The 24846-nt window shown below is 40.1% G+C and overlaps 1 protein-coding gene across 3 annotated transcripts; it reads left to right on the top strand.

Annotated features, from left to right (window-relative positions):
- Nucleotides 1-634: 634 nt before the first annotated feature.
- Nucleotides 635-23950, top strand: PSMA5 (proteasome 20S subunit alpha 5). Of its 3 annotated transcripts, none has more exons than XM_082863014.1 (9): nt 635-656; nt 4770-4836; nt 11405-11531; nt 13772-13839; nt 14777-14884; nt 15026-15084; nt 15675-15777; nt 17003-17089; nt 23712-23950. In XM_082863014.1, the coding sequence occupies exons 3-9, from the start codon at nt 11483-11485 to the stop codon at nt 23787-23789; spliced, it is 552 nt and encodes a 183-aa protein (XP_082719140.1). In that variant the 5' UTR covers nt 635-656; nt 4770-4836; nt 11405-11482; the 3' UTR covers nt 23790-23950. The 3 variants fall into 3 exon arrangements, with proteins under 3 accessions (XP_082719140.1, XP_082719139.1, XP_082719138.1); XM_082863013.1 differs by having other exon boundaries at nt 636-762; XM_082863012.1 differs by lacking the exon at nt 635-656 and having other exon boundaries at nt 3941-4836.
- Nucleotides 23951-24846: the final 896 nt, after the last annotated feature.

Consider the following 24846-nt stretch of genomic DNA (forward strand, 5'->3'; position numbering starts at 1 on the left):
GGAAATGCTAGTAAAATTACCTCGACCGTGCGGAAACTTGAAGACTTTCCTACCGACTAGAACTCACCAACTTTTCTCAACAAACGAGCCATGAGAGGGGTGTGCTGAAGCGACTGGACTCGCCCCCGGCGCCCGCTCAGACGCACCGGAGCGCACCTCATCACCTCCCAGGTCGAGTCCTGGAGGCCGTCACACAGCACCTGGAGGAAGTCCGCGCCGGAGCCGGAAAAGCGAGGAGTCCCGCCAAAGGCCGGGCAGGTGAAGAGCGAGGAGAGACTGGGACCAACGTGCTCTGGCGGGGATTGCGGGAGTCGGCGAGGGACCTGTCAAACCAGGGTTCAGACAGACCGACTCTCCATACAAGTTCCCCAGTTGCCAATCTTGGGATGGCTTCACAACGTCTCTAAAACGTGAACTCTCACCACACACCTACCGTTCCGAGCGCCCCTAGCAACCACAAGCAATTAAAAGCGGAAGAACGACCTTTGTCCCGCCCTCTCTGGAACTACCGAGGCCGGGCGGGGGAAGCGCGTTGGCCCAGTCACCTCGGCGGGAACTCCGACCAACCAATAGAAGGCAGGTACAGGAGGGCGGGCTGAAGGGGTTGCGAGCGCACGCGCAGTTGGTAACGGAGACTTGGCTGTGTGGCGGTGTGGGTGAGTTGGGTGCAGGTGGACTCGTCTTGGCCCTCAGAATCCCCGAGTGGCCGCTGCCGCTTTCTCCTGCCCTTACCATGTTTCTCACCCGGTCTGAGTACGACAGGTCTGTGTGGTTGGGGGAAATGGGGTGGAAGTTACGGGTCGGCGGGCCCGGGGCCCGGTCTGGGCCTGGGTTCTGCCGTGTCATGGGGGCGCCCCAGGATCCCGAGTCTGGCCCGGCCCGGGGATCTCTCGCCTTCCCCAGCCGCCCGCTGTGATTCCCCAGGCTAGAGTTGCGCCTGTCGGCCGCACTTGTCCTACCGCTGAGTCACTGCTGGGTCCGAAGTCGGTGCGGAAGCGTGAAGCTCCGCTTTGTGCTTGGGGAAAGGCGGCTGGCGCGCCGCGACTCCGACCTTAACCTGGAAAGGCCAGGAGTCACCCCTTCTCCCCTTCATCTTTTTGTGCTGAGTGTGACTGCCTTTTTAAAAATGTAAACGTGTGCCTGGAAGAAAAAGCAATTAGAGATCACTTAATGGGTTTGATCATTTCAGCTCCCTTTTCCTTCTAGGAGCACAACCTCGTTTTCCGTTTCTTAGCTGTGGGAACAGAGCAGCCATTCCTTTGATTGAGGTGTAATGGGGCGTGATGTGATGTATAGTTTCTGCAGAAGCGCGAAGGAAGTCTCAGCTTCGCCCAGATATAGTGTATGGTGTCTGATTTTATGGGAACTGGAGTTTAGAGTGTTCTCAAGAGTTTTGTCATCATGCTGATTCAACTAGACCCAAGCTTTTCTGACTTTTTAAACAGTTTAAAGCAAGTTACTTTAAATGTGTGTTGCAGCCAGATCTGTTTTTGAAATCAAAGCTGTGAGGTTGTTGTATTTGTATAAAACAAAAAATCTTTCAGAGCTTGGAAATGTTAAGAAATATTAAATTGTACATACTTATGCTGTAGACATTTTTACTTTCAGTTTCTGTTTTGATCAGTTACGTTTCACATAGCTATTGTTTTTTTTTAATTTTAAAGCCAGGAAAGGCAGATGTTTTCTTTGTACTAGATGGCTTGAGAAGCTGCATTTCTTGTCAAGTATATGTTGAACCTGTCAAAAGTTTTATCAGTTAGAACTACCACTTTAAGAAAAAAATCCTTTTACTGACTCATAGAAGATGTATGTGAGGTTTTAAAACTGACTCCTTAAAAAAAAAAAAAAAACGGACTCCTTTTCCTACTGTCCTATAAAATAACTTTGTTAGTCAGTATTTAGCTTCCAGAGCATTGAAAAGAATCATCTTTGGGTGATATAATTTTGAGTAAGGGGTGTGTATGATGGAAATTGTTATTCTTATCAGAAAGCCTTTATTAAGGTTTTTGTGATCATTTACTTAACATCTTTATTAACTGCTTTGTGTTACTCATTTTTGTATCTTCCTAAAGAATGCCTAAAACAGTCCTTTTTTATTCACTTAGCTAAGGTACTTGAATGCTTGTCATATGGCAGTGAACAATATCATGATCCTTTTTCTCATATGGGAGACTGTCCTTTAAAGAACTATTTACAAAAGTAACTATAGTATAATTCAGAAATGTGTTCATGTCATTAGAGAAGCTCAAATCAACACTATGGGAGTTTGACGAGAGAGATTGCATTCAATATTAGGGTATTATGGAAAACTTCAAAAGGAGCTGATATTTAAACTGAGCCTTAGGAACTTCCCTGGTGGTTCAGTGGCTAAGACTCCGCGATTCCAATGCAGGGGGCCCGGGTTCGATCCCTGGTCAGGGAACTAGATCCCACATGCATGCCGCAACTAAGAGCCCACATTCGGCAATGAAGATCCCACTTGCTGCAAATAAGACCAAGCACAGCCTAAATAAATAAATAAATTTTTAAAAACATAAATAAACTGAGTCTTAGATGTAAGGTTTTAATAAATATGGAGAGTGAGAGTGAATAGTTTTGAGGCAGAGAATATAGGATGAACAAAGGAGGGGCAGTGGGAAAGCATACATAGTGTTTGCGAAAATTCTAGTCTGCTGGCACATATGATACACATATGGGAATGGGGGGAGATCTGGGAAAACACTATGGTGCTAGATACTGGATGGTTTTTAATATGAGGTTGAGAAGTTTGGGTCTTATTTTGTAGGCATCTGTGTGGCATAAATTATAATTTTAAGAAGTTACATAATCATAATTGCGTTGTATAGAGATTAATTGACTGGATTAGAGGAAAGAGAATCAGTACCAGTTAGAAGGCTATTAAAATACTTAGTTGAAAGGTAATGAGGGCATTGAGAATGGAAGGGAGTGTAGAGTTACTGTGTGGGGGGCGTGGGGGGAACTGATTTGAATTGATATGACTTGGCATATTGTTAATTATGGGAAAAAGGGAGGAGTGAGTCAGATCGTTCAGAACTTTATAGTTTGGGGAACTGGGAGATGCGAGGTGTTTTAAAGTAAAAATGAAGTAGGAATGGCAGGAGATGTAGCTGATTTTGCAAGGGTGACTGTATATTTCAGACTGGAAAATGTCAAGTGTTTGGCACTAATGGGATATCCAAATGGAAATGCTCAGGAGGCTTTCAGATTAATCAGGAAAGAGGTCAAACTGGTAATAGAGATTTGGAAGTAGTTAGTGCTTGACATGAATGAAATAACCCAGAGAAAGTTTGGAAACAGGGCCAAGAGTAGAGCCCACATTAGGAAAGACTTAGTAATACCTCAACAGGATAAAGTTCCTGAATTAGGGTGAAAATACTGTATTCGTATTCACACAGTACTTTACACTTTACAAAGTGCTTTCATAATCTGTGCAATTCAATACCAATTGTATTATGACAGAGGCAGGATAGATTTTTTTTTTTTTCATTTGAGCAAATTAAAGTTAGTAAGTGGCAGAACTAGAATTTAATCCCAGGTCTTCTGCCCTCGGACTTTCCTCTCAGTGATTTTTAAAAGCTGTTTCTTAGAGTCTTAAATTTCCTTTTAAATGACATTAGGGATAGTACCTCTGGGGAAAATGGGAGGCTGGAATGGTGAGATTCTCTTTTGACTCCTGATAGTTGAAAGCTTTGTCTTAGATTGCCTAAATTCTCATTCCAGTTCTGCCTCTTATATGCTGAGTGACTTTGGGCAAATTAGTCAACCTCTTTGTGTCTCAACTTCCTCATCTCTAAAGTAGTATCGCTTTAGAATACTATTTCATGGGATTGTTTTGAGAATTAAGTGTGTTGTCATTTAAAGGTTTGCAACAGTGCCAGGCATATAGTACATATTCAGTAAATGTCAACTTGTATTATTATCTGTTTTATATTTGGGATATATATATATATATAAAAATATTTATTTTTTTAAAAAAAGAGGTTTTGATAAAACAAATTAGAAAACACTGCTCTATATCATCTTACACGTTATAAACTCCAGACTCCATAAACCAAGGAGCACAACTATTTTCATTCATTTGTTCAAATATTCTTAAAGTGTCCATTGTGTGCGGAAAGCTTTTATAGCTAAGACCATGATGCTTCTTCTCCAAAGGGATTTCTAACAGATGAGCAAGGAAAGGTTGGGAATTGTTTAAGGGAGAAGAGCAGTCTGGCATGTATAATGTATTGAGTGAATTAACTAGGTTAGGCTTTAGGAACTGCAACAGATCTCAGTCTGTTTTTCAGATAACAATACTAATTCATACAAATAAATAGAGAAATGTCCCTGTGGCTGACTTTTACTAAAAAGTAAGATATTAACATCAAATTCACGTAATGGGAAGAGGATAAGGATAAATGCACATTTTCTTAGGAATTGCCTGATAGTTTGGGGGCATGAATTTACCAGAGGGATTCCAAATTGATTCAAGATTGAGGCAGAAAGTCACCTGCTTTCATTTGATCAGTTTGAAGATACTATGGGAGTGGGGCAGAGGTGTTCTATGTATAGGTTCCATTCTCTTGAAAAACTGTTAATGTACCAAAAAACAGCTACAGATTGTTGTGGGTAAAGGAGCATAAAGACAGTGTGCACATCTTGTAGCCATCTGAGCTAGATGTCAAGGAACTTGACTTTAGTGTCTCTATGCTTATTTTTTCTGACAATTTTAATACCTTTTTCTTTTTTCTTTTTTTTAATTATAGGGGTGTGAATACTTTTTCTCCTGAAGGAAGATTATTTCAAGTGGAATATGCCATTGAGGCTATCAAGGTATAGTATCAAGTGGGGTCGTTTTTGAAATTTCATGGCAACTTAGTACTTTGCTGGCAGAACATTTGGAGTAAATGTGTTTTAGCTATTCCTTTAGAAAATGTTCTTTATCTTCCTTTAATCAACCACAGTTAACCTTCTTTTTAATTTTATTTTTTTATTGAAGTATGGTTGATTTACAGTGTTGGGCACAATTAACCATTTGTATAACAATTTCAATCCCATTCCTAAAAACTACTTTGGAACTTTTTAAACAAATAACTGCTTCATAGTTATGTAAGTAGCTTTTTCTTAGTGGGGTTGGAAGGACATGTTTGTGTTTATAATCTTCTTGGCTATAAAGAAAGGGGTCTAGAATTCCTGAGTTAGCACCTGGGAGATATTTTATCATCTTGAACAATTCATTTAACTGATCACCTGTATTCTTGTTGGTAAATTTGTCAATTTGTACTAGACATTTTTGGGTCTGAATAAGAGATGTGTCCTGTAATCTAACAACAAAATCGAATAGTTCAAACCAGTATTCAAAAAATTAGTTAGAAAGTAAGCTATTTATACTAAAGTTACTTATGTGGGATCTTCTATTTGTTGGATTATGGATAATCTAAATTCTGCTTTAGATCTAAATTAGGTCGTTTAGGATAAGGTCCAGGCATCAGTATTTTTAAGGACTACCTCAGTGATTCTTAGTGTCTAGCAACGGTTGAGAATCACTGATCTAGTCCAACTCTTCACTCTGTTTCAATCACCTCTGCATCCCCAAACAGCTTCTGTTTTTATAGATCTAGTGACAGAATATTTTCTCACTAGATACCTCATTCTGTTTGGAAATCGTTCATAATGGTTTAGAAATTTATCCTTATATTGAATTGAAAGTCTAGCTTCCTGAAGTTTCCTTCAGTTGGCCCTAGTTTTGCCCTTGAACCATACAGGATGTTTAAACCTCTTCCATAAGGCAATTCCTCACATATTTGAAGAGAACTATTGTGTTTCCCTCTAAGTTACCTCTTCTAGAAAGAGTGTATTGGGGAAAATAGTTGTATGAGAATCTGGAAAGGGCAAAGAAGATTCTTAGTTGAAGACATAGAAGTGAAGGTGGAAGCATTGTAGTAGATAGTGGGCAGAAAACGATGGGCCAGCTACAAAAAGTGCCTGTTTTCTATTTCTAATCATGTGTGCCCTATATTTAAACCATATGTTACTATGAAGTCTGAGATTATCACAATTCCAAGCTGTAGCATTTATTTTGAGCCTCAGCTAAGGTAATAGTTCTATCCAGATGTGCAAGCGAAGAGTAATTCTCAGTTTTTTTGGTTCTCCTTAAGCCCGTTAGTGCTAGTAATTTCCACGTTGCTTAGAGATAACGAGATAGTATCTGATCTCTGTAGCCCTAGTTTGAGCTAGGATGCAGTAGTGCCATTAATGTATGCTGCTTAACCTGTGTAAAAATTCATACTCCTAGGTGTTGAAACAACCTTGTTGTTGTCTTGGCAACTTAGCCAATGTGAAAGCAATTTGATAACTATAAGGATTTAGTAGTATGAAAGGAGCTGGAGAAATGACTGAAAATGGCTGACAAATAGAAATTATCACGTAGAGGTGCTGTATGGATGGCATGGGTGAGATATAGCCAGCAGAGGTGGGAGCAGAGTGCCTTTTAGAGTTAGGTTTGGGGGAAGAAATGGAAATCTGTGACAGTGTCAAAATTATTGTATTATTCTGAGCATCTGGACATTGGTTACTATGCTAGTGAATTATATTAAATAAATAATACATAGTTCAAGTGTTCTCTTTCTTCCCTCCTCCATCTCCCCAGTCCCAACCCAGGGTGGGGGTGGAGTTTAGTCAGAATTGTAATATTGAAATGTCTGGGTATAAATATAATGTACAAGAGAAAATTATCTTGATATATTTTGTAACATAGCCTGTCTCAAAATATTGACCCTTTTTTGGAGTAGAAGCATAGAAATTATATTTTTTAATTAATTGATTGATTGGTTGATTTTTTACTGCATTGGGTCTTTGTTGCTGCGTGCGGGCTTTCTCTAGTTGCGGCGAGCGGGGGCTACTCTTTGTTGTGGTGCTCAGTCTCTAGGTGCACGGGTTTCAGTAGTTGTGGCACGTGGACTCAGTAGTTGTGGCTCGCGGACTCTAGAGCGCAGGCTCAGTAGTTGTGGTGCACGGGCTTAGTTGCTCCGCGGCATGTGGGATCTTCCCGGACCAGGGCTCAAACCCGTGTCCCCTGCACTGACAGGCGGATTCTTGACTACTGCGCCTCCAGGGAAGTCCTAGAAAGCTATTTAAGTTGGAGGCCAAATTGAATAAGTTGAAAATTTTTTCTTGTGCTATGAGAACTTCCTCCACAAAATAATTACAGGGACTATTGACATTTTAGAATGGATAATTCTTTGTTGTGGGGGACAGACCTGTGCATTGTAGGCTGTTTAGCAACATCCCTGGCCTCTACCCGTTAGATGCCAGTAGCACTCACTCCTCCAGTTGTGACAACCAGAAATGTCTCCAGACTTTGTCAGTTGTCCCCTAGGGGGTAAAATGGCTCCTGGTTGAGAATAACTCTGCTAGATAAAATTTTAAGGTAGGCATGGGGACTTCCCTGGTGGCGCAGTGGTTAAGAATCTGCCTGCCAATGCAGGGGACACGGGTTCGAGCCCTGGTCCGGGAAGATCCCACATGCCGCAGAGCAACTAAGCCTGTGAGCCACAACTACTGAGCCTGCGCTCTAGAGCCTGCGAGTCACAAGTACTGAAGCCCACATGCCACAACTACGGAAGCCCATGCACCTAGAGCCCATGATCCATAGCAAGAGAAGCCACCACAATGAGAAGCCCACGCACTGCAATGAAGAATAGCCTCCGTTCGCCGCAACTAGAGAAAGCCTGCGTGCAGCAACGAAGACCCAATGCAGCAGTAAATAAATAAATAAATAAAAATTTACAAAGTAGGTATGAATTCTGTTCTGCTCTGTTCAGTTGGAGATTCAAGATCAATACACTATACACAAAACAATTAGAGGACAACTAAGTGCCAAATTAAATTCTCTGACAATGGTTTCTGACTTTTTTATTTTACAGTTGACCCTTGAACAAGGCAAGGGTTAAGGACACTGACCCTCCAAGCAGTCTAAAATTGCCCTATAATCTATTGATATAGTTGGCCCTCCATATCTGTGGTTCCTCATTCACCCATTCAACCAATCACAGATCAGTACTGTTGTATTACCATTGAAAAAAAAATCCACATGTAAGTGGACCTGCACAGTTCAAACTTGTATTGTTCAAGGGTCAACTGTATTTTTAAGGCATACGTGCATGTAGTTTTAGTCAGAAGGTAAAATAGTTTTATAAACCTTGTAACAAAAGCAGAAATCCCTGAGCCTGCCCCTCTTTATCTTCAGCTTCTCAGATGCAACATTTTAAAGTCTTTTAGCTAATTTTCTTGGCATTTACTTCCATATCCCTAAGATAGGAACACAGACTTACATTTTTTTCACCTAGGTATTATCCACAGACTTTTCATTATGAAGGATGACGACTTCTGCCCCCAGTGACACACAGATATACAGTTTCCTACTGGGGTAGAGATAGGGCAACCCTCTCAATGTATGTCATATCTATCATAATTTTGTTAGATCATTAGTCAACATTTCTATTGGTAAGACTACGTAAATGCTTTTCATACCTGAGCTGTTTTTCTGTTTCTGCACAATAGTGTTTTCCTGGGAGTTTGTAATTCTCTTTAAAAATTTTGCCTAATTTAGTATGTAAATATCAATAATTCATCCCCAAGGTCTCTCCAAGTTATGTATATCCTCTCAAAACACTCAGGCACATTAAGTATCCTGTAAAAGATTCTTAAAGAAATCTTTGAGTCTTTGACCAGCTCTAATCTGGACTGGTTCTCTGGGCCTGCTGCACAGCTGTATACTTAGGCTCTTCTATCATCATCATCCTAGGAACTCTCTTTAACTCCCTCTTGCGTTAGATCGCAAGTCATTTTCTTTTTTGATGTATTCCTTCAATTTGGTAGAACCCGTTCTCCAATGATTTCATAAGAAAGTATTTTCAATTTCCAAGCTTCTTTGCTTTTTTCCTTTTTCTTATTAGTGTCCTGTTCTTGTTTTATGGATGAAAATACCTTTTTCAAGGACTAAAAAAAAATATTTTCTTTAGATTTGTTTTTCCCCTTGAACAAGCTAGATTCTTTAGAGATATATATTTTTAAACTGCAGATCTTGACCTATTAGTGGGCACTGAATCAATTTAGTAGGTCATGGGAGCATTTCTTTTTGACGTAGACTGGAGCAGTAGATCTCAGAATGCCTTGCTCATAGTATTGGTGAGTGTTTTCTTTTCTTCATGAAACTTTGTTTCTATTATATTTATTTCTTTGTACCTGTTTGTGTATTTTGGTCATGATATAAAGTATATTTCTTAATGTAGATTTGGGTCAGAAAATTTGAAAACTACTGCTCTAGAGAAAACTGCCTCTTCTCATTTCATGCCTTGAAGGTGTTTCTGCCTGCTCACTTCTGAGAGCTGAGCAGGGAAAGAAGGCTGGGGTTCTTAACATTAAACTTGTCAATTTTTACTTAATTCCCCTGTTTTCCTGTAGTACTCTGCCTTCGATGGTGGCATCCCCCAATCTAGAGACCCTCTGTTTTACTCTCTCCAGAGTCTTCTACAGGAGTGGGAGTGGGGGCCATCATCTAGCTTTACAACGTAGGGTAAGAGATCTGGAAATCTGTCTCTTAAGCAAACGTTGAACTAATTTTATAATTTTTAGCTGTTCTGTTTCCATTTCCAGAGGTCCTTGTTGCTACCATTCCCTTTTTGGGGGGTCCTATGATAGAAATCAGGTTGTTTCTTGACTTTCTTTACTACTGGCTTAGGATTTGGATTTCTCAGGTTTGCTAAGTAAGTAATCACTAACCCATCTTCTTTCTTTAAAATTTTGTGTCTGTGTCTTTGTCCACTCTTTGTCCTAGTGGATTTATCCAGTCCCCGCTTAAGCCTTTTAATCTCCTGTTCTCAGGCTTGGAGAAGGAGTAGAGCTAATGTATGTATTCAGTCTACACCTTTACTTAGAAGTAAGAGCACTCATTTTTTACATAAAATTCTTTGACATTTTATCTCCTGTAGTTATGCATGTACCATTAAGAAAATATACAGTGAAAAGCAGGTATATATATTTAATAACACTTCTAAATAAAGTCACAACTTTACACATTTGAAAAATAATTCATATATGTAAAAGACATGATCATTCAGTCTGCATGCGTTTTAAGCATGTTATGCACAATGATTTATGAAATTCTTTGGAATACTTTGCAATAACAGACTCCAGGAATCTGATGCTCACACTGATAGTCATTGCTTTGTAGAACTAAGTAAATATAGTGATTTACTGTAAGTAAATATAGTGATTATTTAGAGGAGAGAGCACATATAGTTATGGAAGCCTTTATGAATGATGGGTGGAATTTGGATAGGCAAAGGGAGGAGCGTATTCCAGGTGGGACAGCATGGGCAGAACAAGGGTAGCGGATAATATAGCATGAGAAAATGGATTTGGCTATACCTGAGGGATTTTGCTGGAGAATGATAAATAATAAAGTTGGAAGAGTAAAGTAGGATTAGGTTTTGAGGACTCTGGAAGCTTTACTTGGATTTTATGTTACAGGCAGTATAGAGAGATATTAATTCTTTAGAGAAGGAGAAGTATAATGAAAATAGCATTTTATTGTATCAGTCAGGCCATAATATGAAAGATACATTGGGAGAGAGAGATTAAAGATAGGGAGACTAAGGAGGCTATTGAAGTAATCTTGGCATATAAAAAAATAGCTAACACTTGTTGCTCATTTATTATGTGCAAGTTACCATTTTAAGCATTTTATGTATGTGTGTTTACCCCTCTTGATGTGTAGGTATTGTTGTTATTATCCCCCTTTTGTAGATAAGGAAACTGAGACAAAGAGGGGTGGGTGACTAGGATGGTGACATGGAGATGGAGAGATGAAATCAAGCTATATTGTAGACTGCTAGTGACCTTGAAAGATATTTTTATGTTGTTGTTGGTGTTTCTTTATCTTTTCTTTTTTCTTTCTTTGTTTTTTTTTTTTTTTAAGTAAATTACTTTTCTGGAGTCACATAGATTTGAGGGATATCACCTTTTCGGATAGATCAAGGTAGCAGAGGTAAAAAGATACCAAGTCCAGAAAAAACATTAGAGTTGTATTACTTCTTGCCCTCTATGTTTAGAACTTTAGAATCTGCCCCTCTCCAAAAAACTGGCATTAGAGTTGATCATTTTCCGGACATTTTCAAGACCTTCTTGAACTTCCCCTTTAGAAGCACAAAATTCTGTAAATCAGTGCTCTTGCCATTGACAGGAATAGTACATTATTAGGGTGCTCCTTATTTTCTCTGTGTATTAGATATGGCTGATTGAAGCTTCTATCATGTGAAGATATACAGAGAGATTCCTGGTGAGTATGTGAGATTGTTCTTTGACTTCTATATGATAACCATAACCTGTTTCTCTTTAGCTTGGTTCTACAGCCATTGGGATCCAGACATCAGAGGGTGTGTGCCTAGCTGTGGAGAAGAGAATTACCTCTCCACTCATGGAGCCCAGCAGCATTGAGAAAATTGTAGAGATTGATGCTCACATAGGTAAGGAGTAGGAGAAGGCTGTTCTGTAGGATCTTGCCTGGGTTAATCAGTCTTCTTTGATGTTTCAAGGGAGGTTCATTAGGTGAGCATCTTATCCCTTGTTAGTTATCATTTTCCAGGTAGTAGGCCATTGTGCATAATATAGGTAGTAGGAAGCAGTTATAGGATTCACCTACTCCCAGACGTTCCTTTCTCCCTCAGATTTATACTTGGCAAATGTGATGGTTATTGAAATATGTGAAGGTTGAATCATAGGCCAGCTCCCTATGGTGGCTGGGTCCTCATCGATGCATAACATTAGGAGGCTACCTGGAGCAGAGGATTGTGTGGGAAGGTAGGGGTGTCCACTAAGCAAAGAGAAATTCTTAAAGATCTTCAGAGTGACCAAGGTGCAGAGAGTATAAGGATGATAGACTTTGACCCAGATCGGTACTCTTCCTCTGTTTTCAGATTTATCATTTCAATCTATCTCCCCTCACCTTCCCTTCCTCCCTTTTTTGGGTCCCTGTTAAATTCCCCTGCCGTGGCTTCTGGCATCATTGTAGCATGATGAGTAGTTCTACTTATTTATAGCATGGCATTTTAGTTGACTGCCCACATTTACTTAACCTATCTAGTCATCTAATTACTGAAACATTGGTAAAATAATTAATTGCTTGAGGGCGTCAGAATCAAATGCCATAGTGACTCAGGGAGCTTGACATTATCTCTTTCATAGATATAGAAACTGAGATTTAGTCTTTTAAGATTAGAACATTTTATCTACTTTCTCTGAAGCCATCTACCTTTTGGAGGTAGGTCAGTGTCACTTCATTCAACAAATTGAGAACCTATTATGTGCCAGACTTTGTGCTAGACACCAGGGGCACACAAAGGAATGAGACATAGTCCCCGTGTGTTCCAGGAGCATACAGTTTAATAACAGAGGTAGATATGTAAATAAGTCAATGCAATTAAGTGAAGTAGGTATTAAGAAAGGCTGTAGTATATGCTTAGTAGGGGTACAACGGAGGAAACAATTAGTTTTCCCTGGGGCCAGTGGTAGTGAGGTTTTCAGAAAAGGATTCCATAAAGGTGATGCTTGAGCTGAACTGAATTCTAAAAGATAAGGAAGTGTTTACCAAGTGAATAAGTGTCTGGGTGTAGCAGGGGAGAGCTTTCTGGTCGGAGGGAATAGAAGAGCAAAGCTGTGGTGGTGTAAAATATAAAATACCCTGGCACACGCAGTTTGGCATGACTGGCAGGTGAAATGTGGCAAGAAATGAGTCTGGGATCAAACAGTGGAAGTCCTTTTTACCACACTAAAGAGCTTGAACTTGATCCTTTTGCATTGCCAAGGTTTTGAGCACTGAGGAAATATGATCAGATTAGGATTTGAGAAAGACCATTCTGATAGTAGTGTTGAAGGTACAGTGAAGGGGGCTGAGACTGGAGGCAGGGAGATCAGGTCAGAAATTTTTTTAATAGTCCAAATAAAGAGATGATGAAGGCTTAACCAAGGTGGTGGCCAGAAGACGGAGAGGTAAGGACTAATGCCAGACAGGCTAATCAGACAGCAATTGATAGAATTTGGGATTCAGTTGGTTGTGAGGGCCAGGGAAAAAGATGGAGCCTAGAAGGGAAATGAGTTGAGTCTGTGGTCTATCCAAGTAGATATATTAAGGGAGTCATTTGGCTTTATAGGTCTGAAATGTGAGAGTGAGACCCAGGCTGGAAATTTAGATTTGAGTCATGACGTGTAACGTCACAGCCATAATCTTGGCATCTTGGGCCATCTCTCATATAACTAGTTTGTGTTTGGTCAGAAAGTGAAAAGACTTGATTTTCCTCTAGGGTCTTCCATTGTAGCTCATAGTGAGATAGTTATTTTTTTTCCCTTGTTTCTCCTGTTGGACTGTTAGTGCTTGCTTAGTTTGAAAGTGCATCATGGGCTACCAAAGAGTGCTGAAGGAATGCTTGAGGATGTAACGTGTGGAAATTCATGTTTGAGTAGCTGCTCTTCTCTGTCTCCTACCTTAATAGCTGGACTTCTGTTTCATTATGAATGGTTTTTATTTGTTAGTGATATAATTATACTTGTGTTCAGTGTAGATAATTTCCCATCTAATCTCTTAGGTATATTGCTATGGGATTGCTGAATGGCTGCCATGGTTTCACTCCAGAATTTCAGTATTTCCTGAGTGGATGAAAGAGTTCTACAAGGATTTGGCTATCGGGTCACTGTTGCTTTTACATTGCAGGTTGTGCCATGAGTGGGCTAATTGCTGATGCTAAGACTTTAATTGATAAAGCCAGAGTGGAGACACAGGTAAAATTAGCATCATCTCTCCTTTTTACCATGATGCTTGTGTTCCTTGTTTAGTGATGATATAACTGCCTGGGCTGTACTGCAGGTATCTGTGTTAATATCAGATGTAGCTCTTGGGAGTGATTTTGGGTAGAATCCCTAGTTACAACTTTCTGAGGCTTGGAGTCTAGCCATCCAACCATTGCAGCTTTGAGGAAGCCCTGGTAAATAGTGCTGACAGTCTCTTGCTTCTTTTTGACTTGCCTTATATAAAGCAAACATTGCACTGCATTCTGTTCCCTAATTGACTTTCTGTGGGAGCACCATAGCAAGAGGTAGAAATAGCTAAAGGAATTCTCACCCCAACTGCCTTTGCAGCTAGGCTTGCAAATGACAGCTCTCCTGTAGTGAGTAATGATATGTACCAGGTGATAAATGCTGGTTAGGAATACTGATTTTTTTTTTTTTAACTGAGCTCCTGCTGCCTACAGAGTAGTAGACTGGTAAGAAAAAAATATCTGATTGGTAAAAAATTTTTTTTGTGCTTATTTGCAGGTTTGCTGTCAGTACTTATGTAAGAATAAGTCATTTAATTTAAACTCCAACAGAATGATAAGATAGGGCCTTTGAGGGAAAGCGGCACTCAGCTATTAGCCTTCACTTTGTGAAAAGACTAGATTTGGGGCTCTGAAGGGTTAACTCTGTTTTTCAAGGGATCAATCCTCTCCCTTGAAAAGTCGTCATTGCTTAGAGTCCTTTTGGTATAACTTTTATTTCCAGAGCTATTTCTCTTCCTCTCGTGCAGTCCCGAGCATTTGAGTTTAATGTTAAGGAAAACACACCAGAGCTTGAGCATTCAGTTTTTAACCACAGTTCAAAGGGATGTGTGTGGTGAGATGGTGGGCTACTTTTAATGCCATTCTTACGAAAGGTAGACCATGCTTTGCTCTTCTTTTAGAACCACTGGTTCACCTACAATGAGACCATGACAGTGGAGAGCGTGACTCAGGCTGTGTCAAATCTGGCTCTACAGTTTGGAGAAGAAGATGCAGATCCAGGTGCCATGGTGAGTTTGACGCTTGTGCGAAGCTTTCTTGTTGTCCTGTGGAACTGATGACATTTGTCCTCGGAACATGTCTTTCCTGTCTCTTCTCGCCCCCCTACTTCATAGCTATTTATCTTAATACCTCCTGCTTTTTGGTTCTAGTCTCGTCCCTTTGGAGTAGCACTGTTATTTGGAGGAGTTGATGAAAAAGGACCCCAGCTGTAAGTACCATTTGGCCATTTTTTTCCTGCTTCCTTTTTGGGAGAATTATTTTCATTTGGGATGGGACTGGTTGTTTAAATCAAGTGAGAAGATTATTGTAGAGTTGTAAAAATGAAGGGCTTCTAATTCTATAAAGTTCATTGATTCTGTGCTGCTTACACAAAAACAAATTTGGGGATTTTATGAAGAACTCCTCTACTGGAATCAGTCCTATTTCTGGAAAGAAATTAGAAGTAACTTTGTTGCTGTAGTCAAAATGTGTTTGAGCCTTGCTTTGGAATATTGATTTGATCCCTGTCCTCAAATAGTATTTAGATAGGCATACATAAGTATCATATTTATATATACTCTCTATATAAAGTATTCTTATACATACTTCTCTTCTAAATCCCTGAGGAAATTATTATTAGTTTTCTTAAACACTTTTTAAAAGATCTGGTTTCTCCAGCCATAGAACATCTTTTGGATTTGTGCCTCGGTATTTCCTGGCTGCAGGGCCAAGCATTTATATTTTTTAGTGAGACGTTTGTTACATAAAATGCCACTGTTCTTAAGCATTTTAATCCTCTTCTTTTTGGTGGTTTTGCAGGTTTCATATGGACCCATCTGGAACCTTTGTACAGTGTGATGCTCGAGCGATTGGCTCTGCTTCAGAGGGTGCCCAGAGCTCCTTGCAAGAAGTTTACCACAAGGTAATTAAGCATTCTCACGACTTCCATTATCTTTTTTTTAAATCATGGTATAATTTACATACAATAAAATGCACAGACCTAAGAGTTCAGTTCTATGAGTTTTGACAATTGTATACACCCTTGTAACCAGCACTTAAAACAAAATATAGGGACTTCCCTGGTGATCCAGCGGTTAAGACTCCACGGTCCCAACGTAGGGGGCCCCGGTTCGAGCTGTGGTCAGGGAACTAGATCCCACAGGCCGCAGCTAAAAGATACCGCATGCCACAACTAAGACCCGGCGCGACCAAATAAATAAATAAATAATTTAAAATAGATACATATATATATAGCACACTTCCATCACCCTGCCCCAAAATGCTTGCCTCCTCTCCAGTCAGTCTCTTCCCCCGTTTCAGGCACATTTACCGTTGTAGATTAGTTTTGTCTGGTCTTTCTATGAATAGAATCATACAGTTTGTATTTTCATGTCTGCCTTTTTTTGTTCAACGTACTGTTTTTGAGATACGTTCGTATTTTTGCACATTTCAATAGTTTCTTTTTATTGATGAGTGGTATGCCATGGTATAGATATACCACAATTTGTTTATCCTTTATCTTCACAGCTTTACTTAGCAGATTATATCCTCTAGTCTGGCTCTCCAAGCAAGTGGGCATTTGGTACTTTTTATCTTTGTGGGATGGGAAGCCTTGGTTTGGGGTAACTCATTGTAGTGGCTGAAGGCTGCCCTACTTGTCATTCAGGTGGTTCATACAGGGATGCCTGCTTAAATCAACTTCTCCTAGTATTGCTTTTACATGTGCAGGAAATTAGATACAAAATGGGGTAAGCAAAGAGCAGATTTTCTAAACCATTGGGCTACCTTCTAGATCATTTGGGAATTATTATTCACAGGATATCATCAATATTATCTTGCTTCTAAATCAAAAGACAATAACTAGAGAAGTCTAACTCTTTCCCCTTCTTCAAAGATCATTTAACATATTAAAGTTGGTAACTTTGTTCTGGTTCAAAATAAGACTTCTTTTCTCTGAATAAAGGTACTCTACTTATTTACCATTTACCTGAATTCTGGAGATACTTGTAATGCACTGTACTTATTGAGATGTTTGATTTATTAATATTTGCTAAATCATTTCTTCAGGGAGATATAGGGGAAATCTTTGAAGGAAGGAGGGATTATGTACAATTAATGGCTACTCTTCTTACCCTCTTTGTTTCAAGTCTATGACACTGAAAGAAGCCATCAAATCTTCACTCATAATCCTCAAACAAGTAATGGAGGAGAAGCTGAATGCAACTAACATAGAGGTATTTTTCTGTTTTATTCAGATATCATAGCTCTCATTGCTGAAGATCAAGATAGTAACATTTTTGTATGCTCAGTTCTCAAGAAGTTATTATCCTGTGAATAAGCAACTTTAGTAACATGGTATGGCAGAAGCCAGAATTTGGTGAGTTAAAGAATAAAAGGGAGTGATGAAGTGGACAAAACAAGAATGTGCTGCCTTCTCAAGAAGTAATTAATGTCAGCAGCAGGCAGCATTAAAGAAAAGGATTTTTGTCTTTTTAAGGATGGGGAAAGACTTGAAAATACTTTTATAGTCTGAGAAGCAAGTAGTGGATAGAAAAATGTTAAAAGAATTAAGGGCTTCCCTGGTGGCGCAGTGGCTGAGAGTCTGCCTGCCGATGCAGGGGACACGGGTTCGTGCCCTGGTCCAGGAGGATCCCACGTGCCGCGGAGCGGCTGGGCCCGTGAGCCATGGCCGCTGGGCCTGCGCGTCCGGAGCCTGTGCTCTGCGACAGGAGAGGCCACAGCAGTGAGAGGCCCGCGTACCACAAAAAAAAAAAGAATTAAAAGTGGAAGTTAGATAGTGATGGAAAAGTTCTAGAAGAGAGAAGGCATGGTACAAATGAAGGAGTTGGTTTTGAAAAATAGAATTGATTCAGCATTATAGTGAATACCCATTACATGCCAGGTACTATGTAGATGCCAGGGATACAGACACAGAAAATCCAGTTCCCATTAAGTAGTATAGACGACATACAGATAATAACAGCTTGGGTTGGTACTTCTGTAATAGCAATATGAATGGATTGACACAGGAACATATAACTTATACTGGGGCGTTGTGAAAGCTTACTGGAAGAGGTGAAGTTTGGAGAAGGGAAGAGAATGGTATTCCAGGAAGAGGGAACAGGACATGTAAAATAACGTTGTGCGTAAAAGGGGACTCAGGGATTTATCTGAATGCTGGAGTGTGAGATGTATGTAAGATAGGGAGATGACACTGGAGAGACGTGGACCAGATTCTGAATGCCCTTATTTAGGATCCTAAGAGTAGACAGCAGGATGGGAGGTAATGATGAGTAAAGTTAAGGCAGGCTTGGAGGTGAACTGGGAGAGAGGTGTTATATTTCCCTGGTGATTGTTAGATCATCTGCTGAAGGTGGGTGAATGCAACAGTGAAATAAAAAGGAATGGAAAATATTTGGAAAAGTCATTATGGATAGGGAAAAGGGAAGACAGGGATGAGTAAAAGGATTGCTGGGTCACATTAAAATACGCTAGCTGAGGCTGAAATCACAAAACAAGTTGTTGTAAAAAGTCAGGATAGTGGTTACCCTTGGAGGCATGGTATGTATGTATATTATATTTTAATTAAATTTTTAGGGCTTCCCTGGTGGCGCAGTGGTTGGGAGTCCGCCTGCCGATGCAGGGGACACGGGTTCATGCCCCGGTCTGGGAAGATCCCATATGCCAAGGAGCGGCTGGGTCCGTGAGCCATGGCCGCTAGGCCTGCACATCCGGAGCCTGTGCTCCGCAACGGGAGCGGCCACAGCAGTGAGAGGCCTGCGTACCGCAGGAAGGAAAAAAAAAAAAAAATTTTTAAAGGCCAACTGAAGCTGGAATCACAAATCAGTAATTAAACCAATCAGCACTTACCAGGATACTTTTCAGCTATACTCAGCATAGATTGAGAAAATGTATATTTAGATAAATCTCTGGCAAAGGATTGACTGGTTATGGGCAGAAGAATGGAGAGAGTACTGGAGAGTATTGTTTATCAATCTGTCACCAGTAGAGCCCGGTTCCTTAGGCTGCAGTGAAAGGGGCAAAATTGGGCACCAGAACAAGGGGCTGGCCTAATGGTGGGAAGGTCTGAGAAGAGTTGGAGAGAGGTTGGGGCTTCGGGAGGGGTGTTTGGCTTGCTTCTTCAGCAGTCATGGGGAGAGGGGGTTATGGAATGGAAATGGAAAACTTACTTCATAAATAGTTGTTTTTTCACCTTCTCAGTAAAGATTTGAAAATGCTTGCCCTTCGTGCCAGTCTCTGAGATGATGAGGCGCAAAATATGCAACGATAGCCCATATTGACCCTTAGGAGGGATTTTGTCAGTTCCTTTTGTGCTTTGTTTTCTGTGGTACTGAATGAGATAGGGTCTTGGCATTTCCACTAAGACTATCTCCTTGCTACCTCAGAGTAATTCACATGTAGCTCTTTTGATCTCACAGTGAAGGTTCTAAGGCCTGCTTGGTTCAACTAAAACTTCAAAGATATTTTTTAGCTCATTCAGTTTCAGTGCAACTACAGTGTTGCTTTGAAGAGAGCATCAGGTGTGTGTCCCATCCACGCTCTATCATTAATCCCTGACTAGAGTTTTCTTCCCTTTAACACAGGGGCACTTCCACTTTTCCAAGCTCTAACTCATGGTTTCCAAACCTGGCTGTCCATCAGTCTTTGGCTGTCCATCAAAAATCTCTATTTTTGAAATCTCCTTGGGTGACTCTGATGCTCAGCCTAAGAAGGTCAGGCATTTGGGAGCCACTGCTCTAGAGCCCACCCTCCTCTATCTCTTTGAGGTCCCTGCTCCTCCAGTTGTCCCTTGCGTCACCAGCCTCTCCTCAACAGCCACTTCCCCTCAAAAAGGGAAAATTTCCAAGTTGCATCTTTCTTTAGAGAAACAAAAAAACAAAACCCACCTTTGTCAACCCCTCTCTCTACCTAGTATCCTTTTTTAAAAGATCAACTTCATTGAGGCATAATGTACATACTGTAGTGTGTGCCTGTTTTAAGTTTACAGTGCAGTGTACAGTTCAGTTCAATTTTGACAAAGGTATAACCCTTGTATCCGCAACCACAAAATAGAGAACGTTTCTGTCGTCCCCAAAAGTTACCTCATGCCCCTTTTTAGTCACTTCCTTCCCACTGATCTGCTTTTTGTCACTATAGATTTGTTTGGCATGTTCTAGAATTTCTTATAAATGGATCTTACAGTGTGTATTCTTTTTGTGTCACACTTCTTTCACTTAATAATTTTGAAATTCAGGAGTTTGTTACATTTTATTGCTATTCCATTCATCATATCTTTTAACCTTTAATTGCTAGATGATGAATCTGTATTCATTGTCTTCACTGCCTCGCCTCTCATTTATTTCTCAGTCACTGCCTTGGTTTCTGTTATTATTTCCCTGAGACTGCCCCTTGCTAACATAACTCCTCTTTATCAGATTTCATGGTCATTTTTAAGACTTCTTATATGACCTTTTCTGAAGCAGACACCTCAAATTTTTGACAGTTGTAAAACTAAACACATTTTTCCTGAAAACCATTTCCTCTTCCCTTATTTCTAATTCTGGTTGATGACACCTTCAGTGAACCTGTCATTCACAGCAGAAACCTGGAAGACTCTGACCTCCCTTTGCCTTCACCGATTTGTTTCTTTGCCTCCTTAAATAACTCTCATATCAGTGCCTTTTCTTCATGCCTATTCCTAGGGCCTTCTCTTGTTCAGGCCCTCATTTTTCTCCTGCCTTGTATGTTTTGAGATTTCCTAGCTAGTCTTCCTGCCTCTAGCCTTACCCTCCTCATTTTCATTCCATTTCCCCTGCCATTGTGCTACTGAAGTGGATTTTCTAAATTGCATATCTAATCTCAATTGTCCTCCACTTGTAAAAAGTCTTTTCTGACTCTTAACTGTCTGCAAGATAAATTCCAAACTTCTTTTCATGTCATAGTAATTTACTACTTCTTAAGGCATATGTTTAGCCTGTTAGGTACCTTGCTAATTTTACATGCAATTATCTTTTAATCCTCACAATAGCCTTATGAAATAGATATTCCTACTTCCATTTTACAGAGGAGGAAACTGAGGCTTTGAGAAGGCAAGACCTTGCCCAAAGTAACAGTATTGGTAAATGGTGGGGTCACGGTTTGAAACCAGGTCTGATTTGGGGTCCTGTCCTTTTTTTTTTTTTTTTGCGGTACGCAGACCTCTCACTGTTGTGGCCTCTCCCATTGTGGAGCACAGGCTCCGGGCACGCAGGCTCAGCGGCCATGGCTCACGGGCCTAGCTGCTCCGTGGCATGTGGGATCTTCCCGGACCGGGGCACGAACCTGTGTCCCCTGCATCGGCAGGCGGACTCTCAACCACTGCACTACCAGGGAAGCCTGGTCCTGTACTTTTTAACACTTTAATACACTATCTCTGTATGAGCTCTGAACTCCTGCTACCTCTCCATTTCATCTCATCACATATGCAACTTCTGCTCTAGTCATTCGGAATTACTTTCAGTTTTGCAAATGCATCATCTTGTTTCGTGCATTTATGCATTTGCATATTCGGTCTGCCCTCTGCTCCTTGACTGACCCATTCTTGTAGTGCTTTAAGACACAACTCAAAGATTGCTTCTCCTTGAAGCCTTCCTGGACTCCCCCTAGATTACTCCTTTGTGCCTTTATGTATGCTTGGCTCTGTTGTAACACTTACCTGACTTTAAAAGCATTTGGTGTCTAGAGCTCTTAGTAAATAAGACAGACTTTCTTCATGTTTGGATCTCTAGTGCCTTGTACAACTGTAACTAGTACACAGGTGCTTAGCAATTAATTATTGATCAAATCAGTAAAAGAAAATATCTGTTTTACCTGCCTCACAGAGGTTTTTTGAAAGTAAAGTGAGGATTTCCCTGGTGGCGCAGTGGTTAAGAATCCTCCTGCCAATGCAGGGGACACAGGTTAGATCCCTGGTCCAGGAAGATCCTGCATGCCACGGAGCAACTAAGCCCGTGCGCCACAACTACTGGGCCTGTGCTCTAGAGCCCGCAAGCCACAACTACTGATCCTGAGTGCCACAACTACTGAAGCCCACACGCCTAGAGCCTGTGCTCCGCAGTAAGAGAAGCCACCTCAATGAGAAAGAAGCCCGTGCACTGCCATGAAGAGTAGTCCCCGCTCACCGCAACTAGAGAAAGCCCGCGTGCAGCAAGGAAGACCCAACACAGCCAAAAATAATAATAAATAAATAAATGTATTTTTAAAAAAAGAAAGTGAAATGAGATAAATAGAAAAGTAGCTTTCATATAGATTATGTAAGTAAATGGCAAGGGGTTATTTTTACTCATCTAGTGATGGGTACCTTCCTGAAGGCAGTATTTGGTTTAAGTCCTATTAGTATTGATTTGCAGCCTGGTTCTATAGGACTGTTCTAATTCAGAGTTGCCCAGTTTCTGGTTTTTAGCCCCTGTAATGGTTTGGGAGGACTAGCCTGTGAGCCATGGGTGACTTGACAATGAACTCTATAGGCTCTCACTCTTCTCTGGTTTATTGACTTTGTATCTCTCTGTCCTCATGTCCTTAAGAAAAGCATTTATATATTTTAATTTCCTTGGAATAGAACTCATGGTCTATATGGACATCACTAAATTATTTAACATACATTTTACAAATATGTTTGGGACTCTTCTGATATTTCGTGTAATTGGATAGATCTCTTAGGAGAATCTAGTGGAGACTGCAGGCTTTGAGAGAACATTTTTTTTAGTCTGTCCCCAGACCAGATCTTCAGGTGTTTTAAGATGTGCAGTAGTAGTCTTCTTCTAAATTTTACCTGTAGTTGAGGCAGAGAATAATAAACATTATGTAACTGAGCTACGCTAATTTTGGCAGTTTTCAAATTATACTAAATACCAATAGTGAATGTTACTCAAAAAATGCCCTATTATGTTTAATTTTAAAGTTAAAAAAAGGTAATATAAGGAAATGACATTTCAAACAAACACAAAAGCTAAAGGGAAAAGTGAAGTGGCACCTATTCCTCAGTATTACCCTAAAACATGGGACTATGTTGTCAGCAGAGATGATGGAAGACCTGGTGGTTTGGTTAAATTTGAAACTAACCATCTTCTGACCCTAGTCTTTTATTGCTTAAATACATTATAATCTGGACTGCTGGTTATTACTAATATCTTTAGTTGTAACTGATTTCCTATGGTCAGTGTTAATGAGATCTTTTCATCGCCAGTCCTTTTAAAAAAACAAAACAAATGTTTTTCTTGTTAAGTTACCATATGGGCAGTTTTAGAGAAAATAATACCCACCAATAATAGTTAATTATGTGGTGCTTATTACAATGTTCTAGACACTGTTCTAAGCACTTTACATGGATTAACACATTTAATCCTCACAACTACTCTATGAGTTAGGTGCTTTTATCCCCATTTTACTGATGGAAATTGAGGCACAGAGTGGGCAAGTATACCAAGGTCACATACACAAGTTCAACTTGCAAGTGTGTGAATATGCTTTTAATATATTTCTAAAGGAATCTTTAACAGAAAAAACTACTGACACCAATTTGCTGCTGCTTTTGTGATCCTTGTTGAAGTAACCTCAAGAAGTGACAGTGATGCCAGGCATTTGGTTAACTATTATGTGGTGGGTTAACCTCAAAATAGAAAATTTGGTCAAGAAGATTTTTATTTTGGAGTCAGACAGCTATTTTAGGAACTGCTGCTGGAAAGGATATCCCTGGGACAGCAGATCCCTTAGTTCCTAATGAACAGCTGTGTCACCAACAACTTCTCCTGACCGTGCTGGGGCTATAAGCAGGGTGATCGAGCCGAGCTTATTAAGCCTTCTCTGTTTTCTTTCCAGCTAGCCACAGTGCAGCCTGGCCAGAATTTCCACATGTTCACAAAGGAAGAACTTGAAGAGGTTATCAAGGACATTTAAGGAAGCGTGATCCTCAGAATTTCTTGGGGACAGTTTCAGTTCTCCTAGTTGCCCTTAACTTTTATTTCCAGCTCCAATTCCTTGGAAAATCTCCAGTGTATGTGCATTTTTTTATGATGTCTGTACATAAAGGCAGTTCTGAAATAAAGAAAAATTTTGAATATTTGTTAATAGACTATTCTCTTCTAAAGCCGTCTTGTGTATAAAATACTTGTGTTGTGGGCAGAAAGGATAGTGGTATTAACATCCCTATCCTATCAGTATCCTAAAATTGTTTTAGTGGCTCTGTACAACAGAATCAACTATATTATGAATTCCTTGGTGTTGACAGATGAACTCCCAGCTAGTCCAACTCCTCCTCATGTGTTATAGGTACTAATACCACTGTAAACTTCAGTTCTGTAGTTTTTCTTGAGTAAATAATTTTTTGCTGCTTTCCTTATATGAAGGAGATGCTACTAATTGACCATCAAAAGAACATGTTTTGAGGCCCTCCCCAAAACTGATGGGTTGGAATAAGCCAGCTACAATGTTGTACTATTTGTTGTGCCTTAAGGGACAATTTGGAATGAGATTTTCTTTTTTTTATGAAGTCAAGGACTATAAAAGCATCAAATTTATGATCTTGGCCTCACTGGCAATCAATTACAAATCAGTAAGAGAGAACTGGGTAATTCAGAAGTAGTTTACATTAGACTTTGGAATATACTATGAACTTCCCCCGTTAGAGCTGCCAGCATATGACTGGTTGAGATGATTTAAAGAATCAATCTATTGGAGCCTCAAAAATGGCCATATGGACCCAGCAATCCCACTACTGGGCATATACCCTGAGAAAACCATAATTCAGAAAGAGACATGTACCACAATATTCATTGCAGCACTATTTACAATAGCCAGGACACAGAACCAACCTAAATGTCCATCAACAGATGAATGGATAAAGAAGATGTGGCACATATACACAATGGAATATTACTCAGCCATAAAAAGAAACGAAATTGAGTTATTTGTAGTGAGGTGGATGGACTTAGAGTCTGTCATACAGAGTGAAGTA

This window comes from Leucopleurus acutus, assembly GCF_964270905.1.
Source record: "Leucopleurus acutus genome assembly, chromosome: 2".
NCBI lineage: Eukaryota > Metazoa > Chordata > Mammalia > Artiodactyla > Delphinidae > Leucopleurus > Leucopleurus acutus.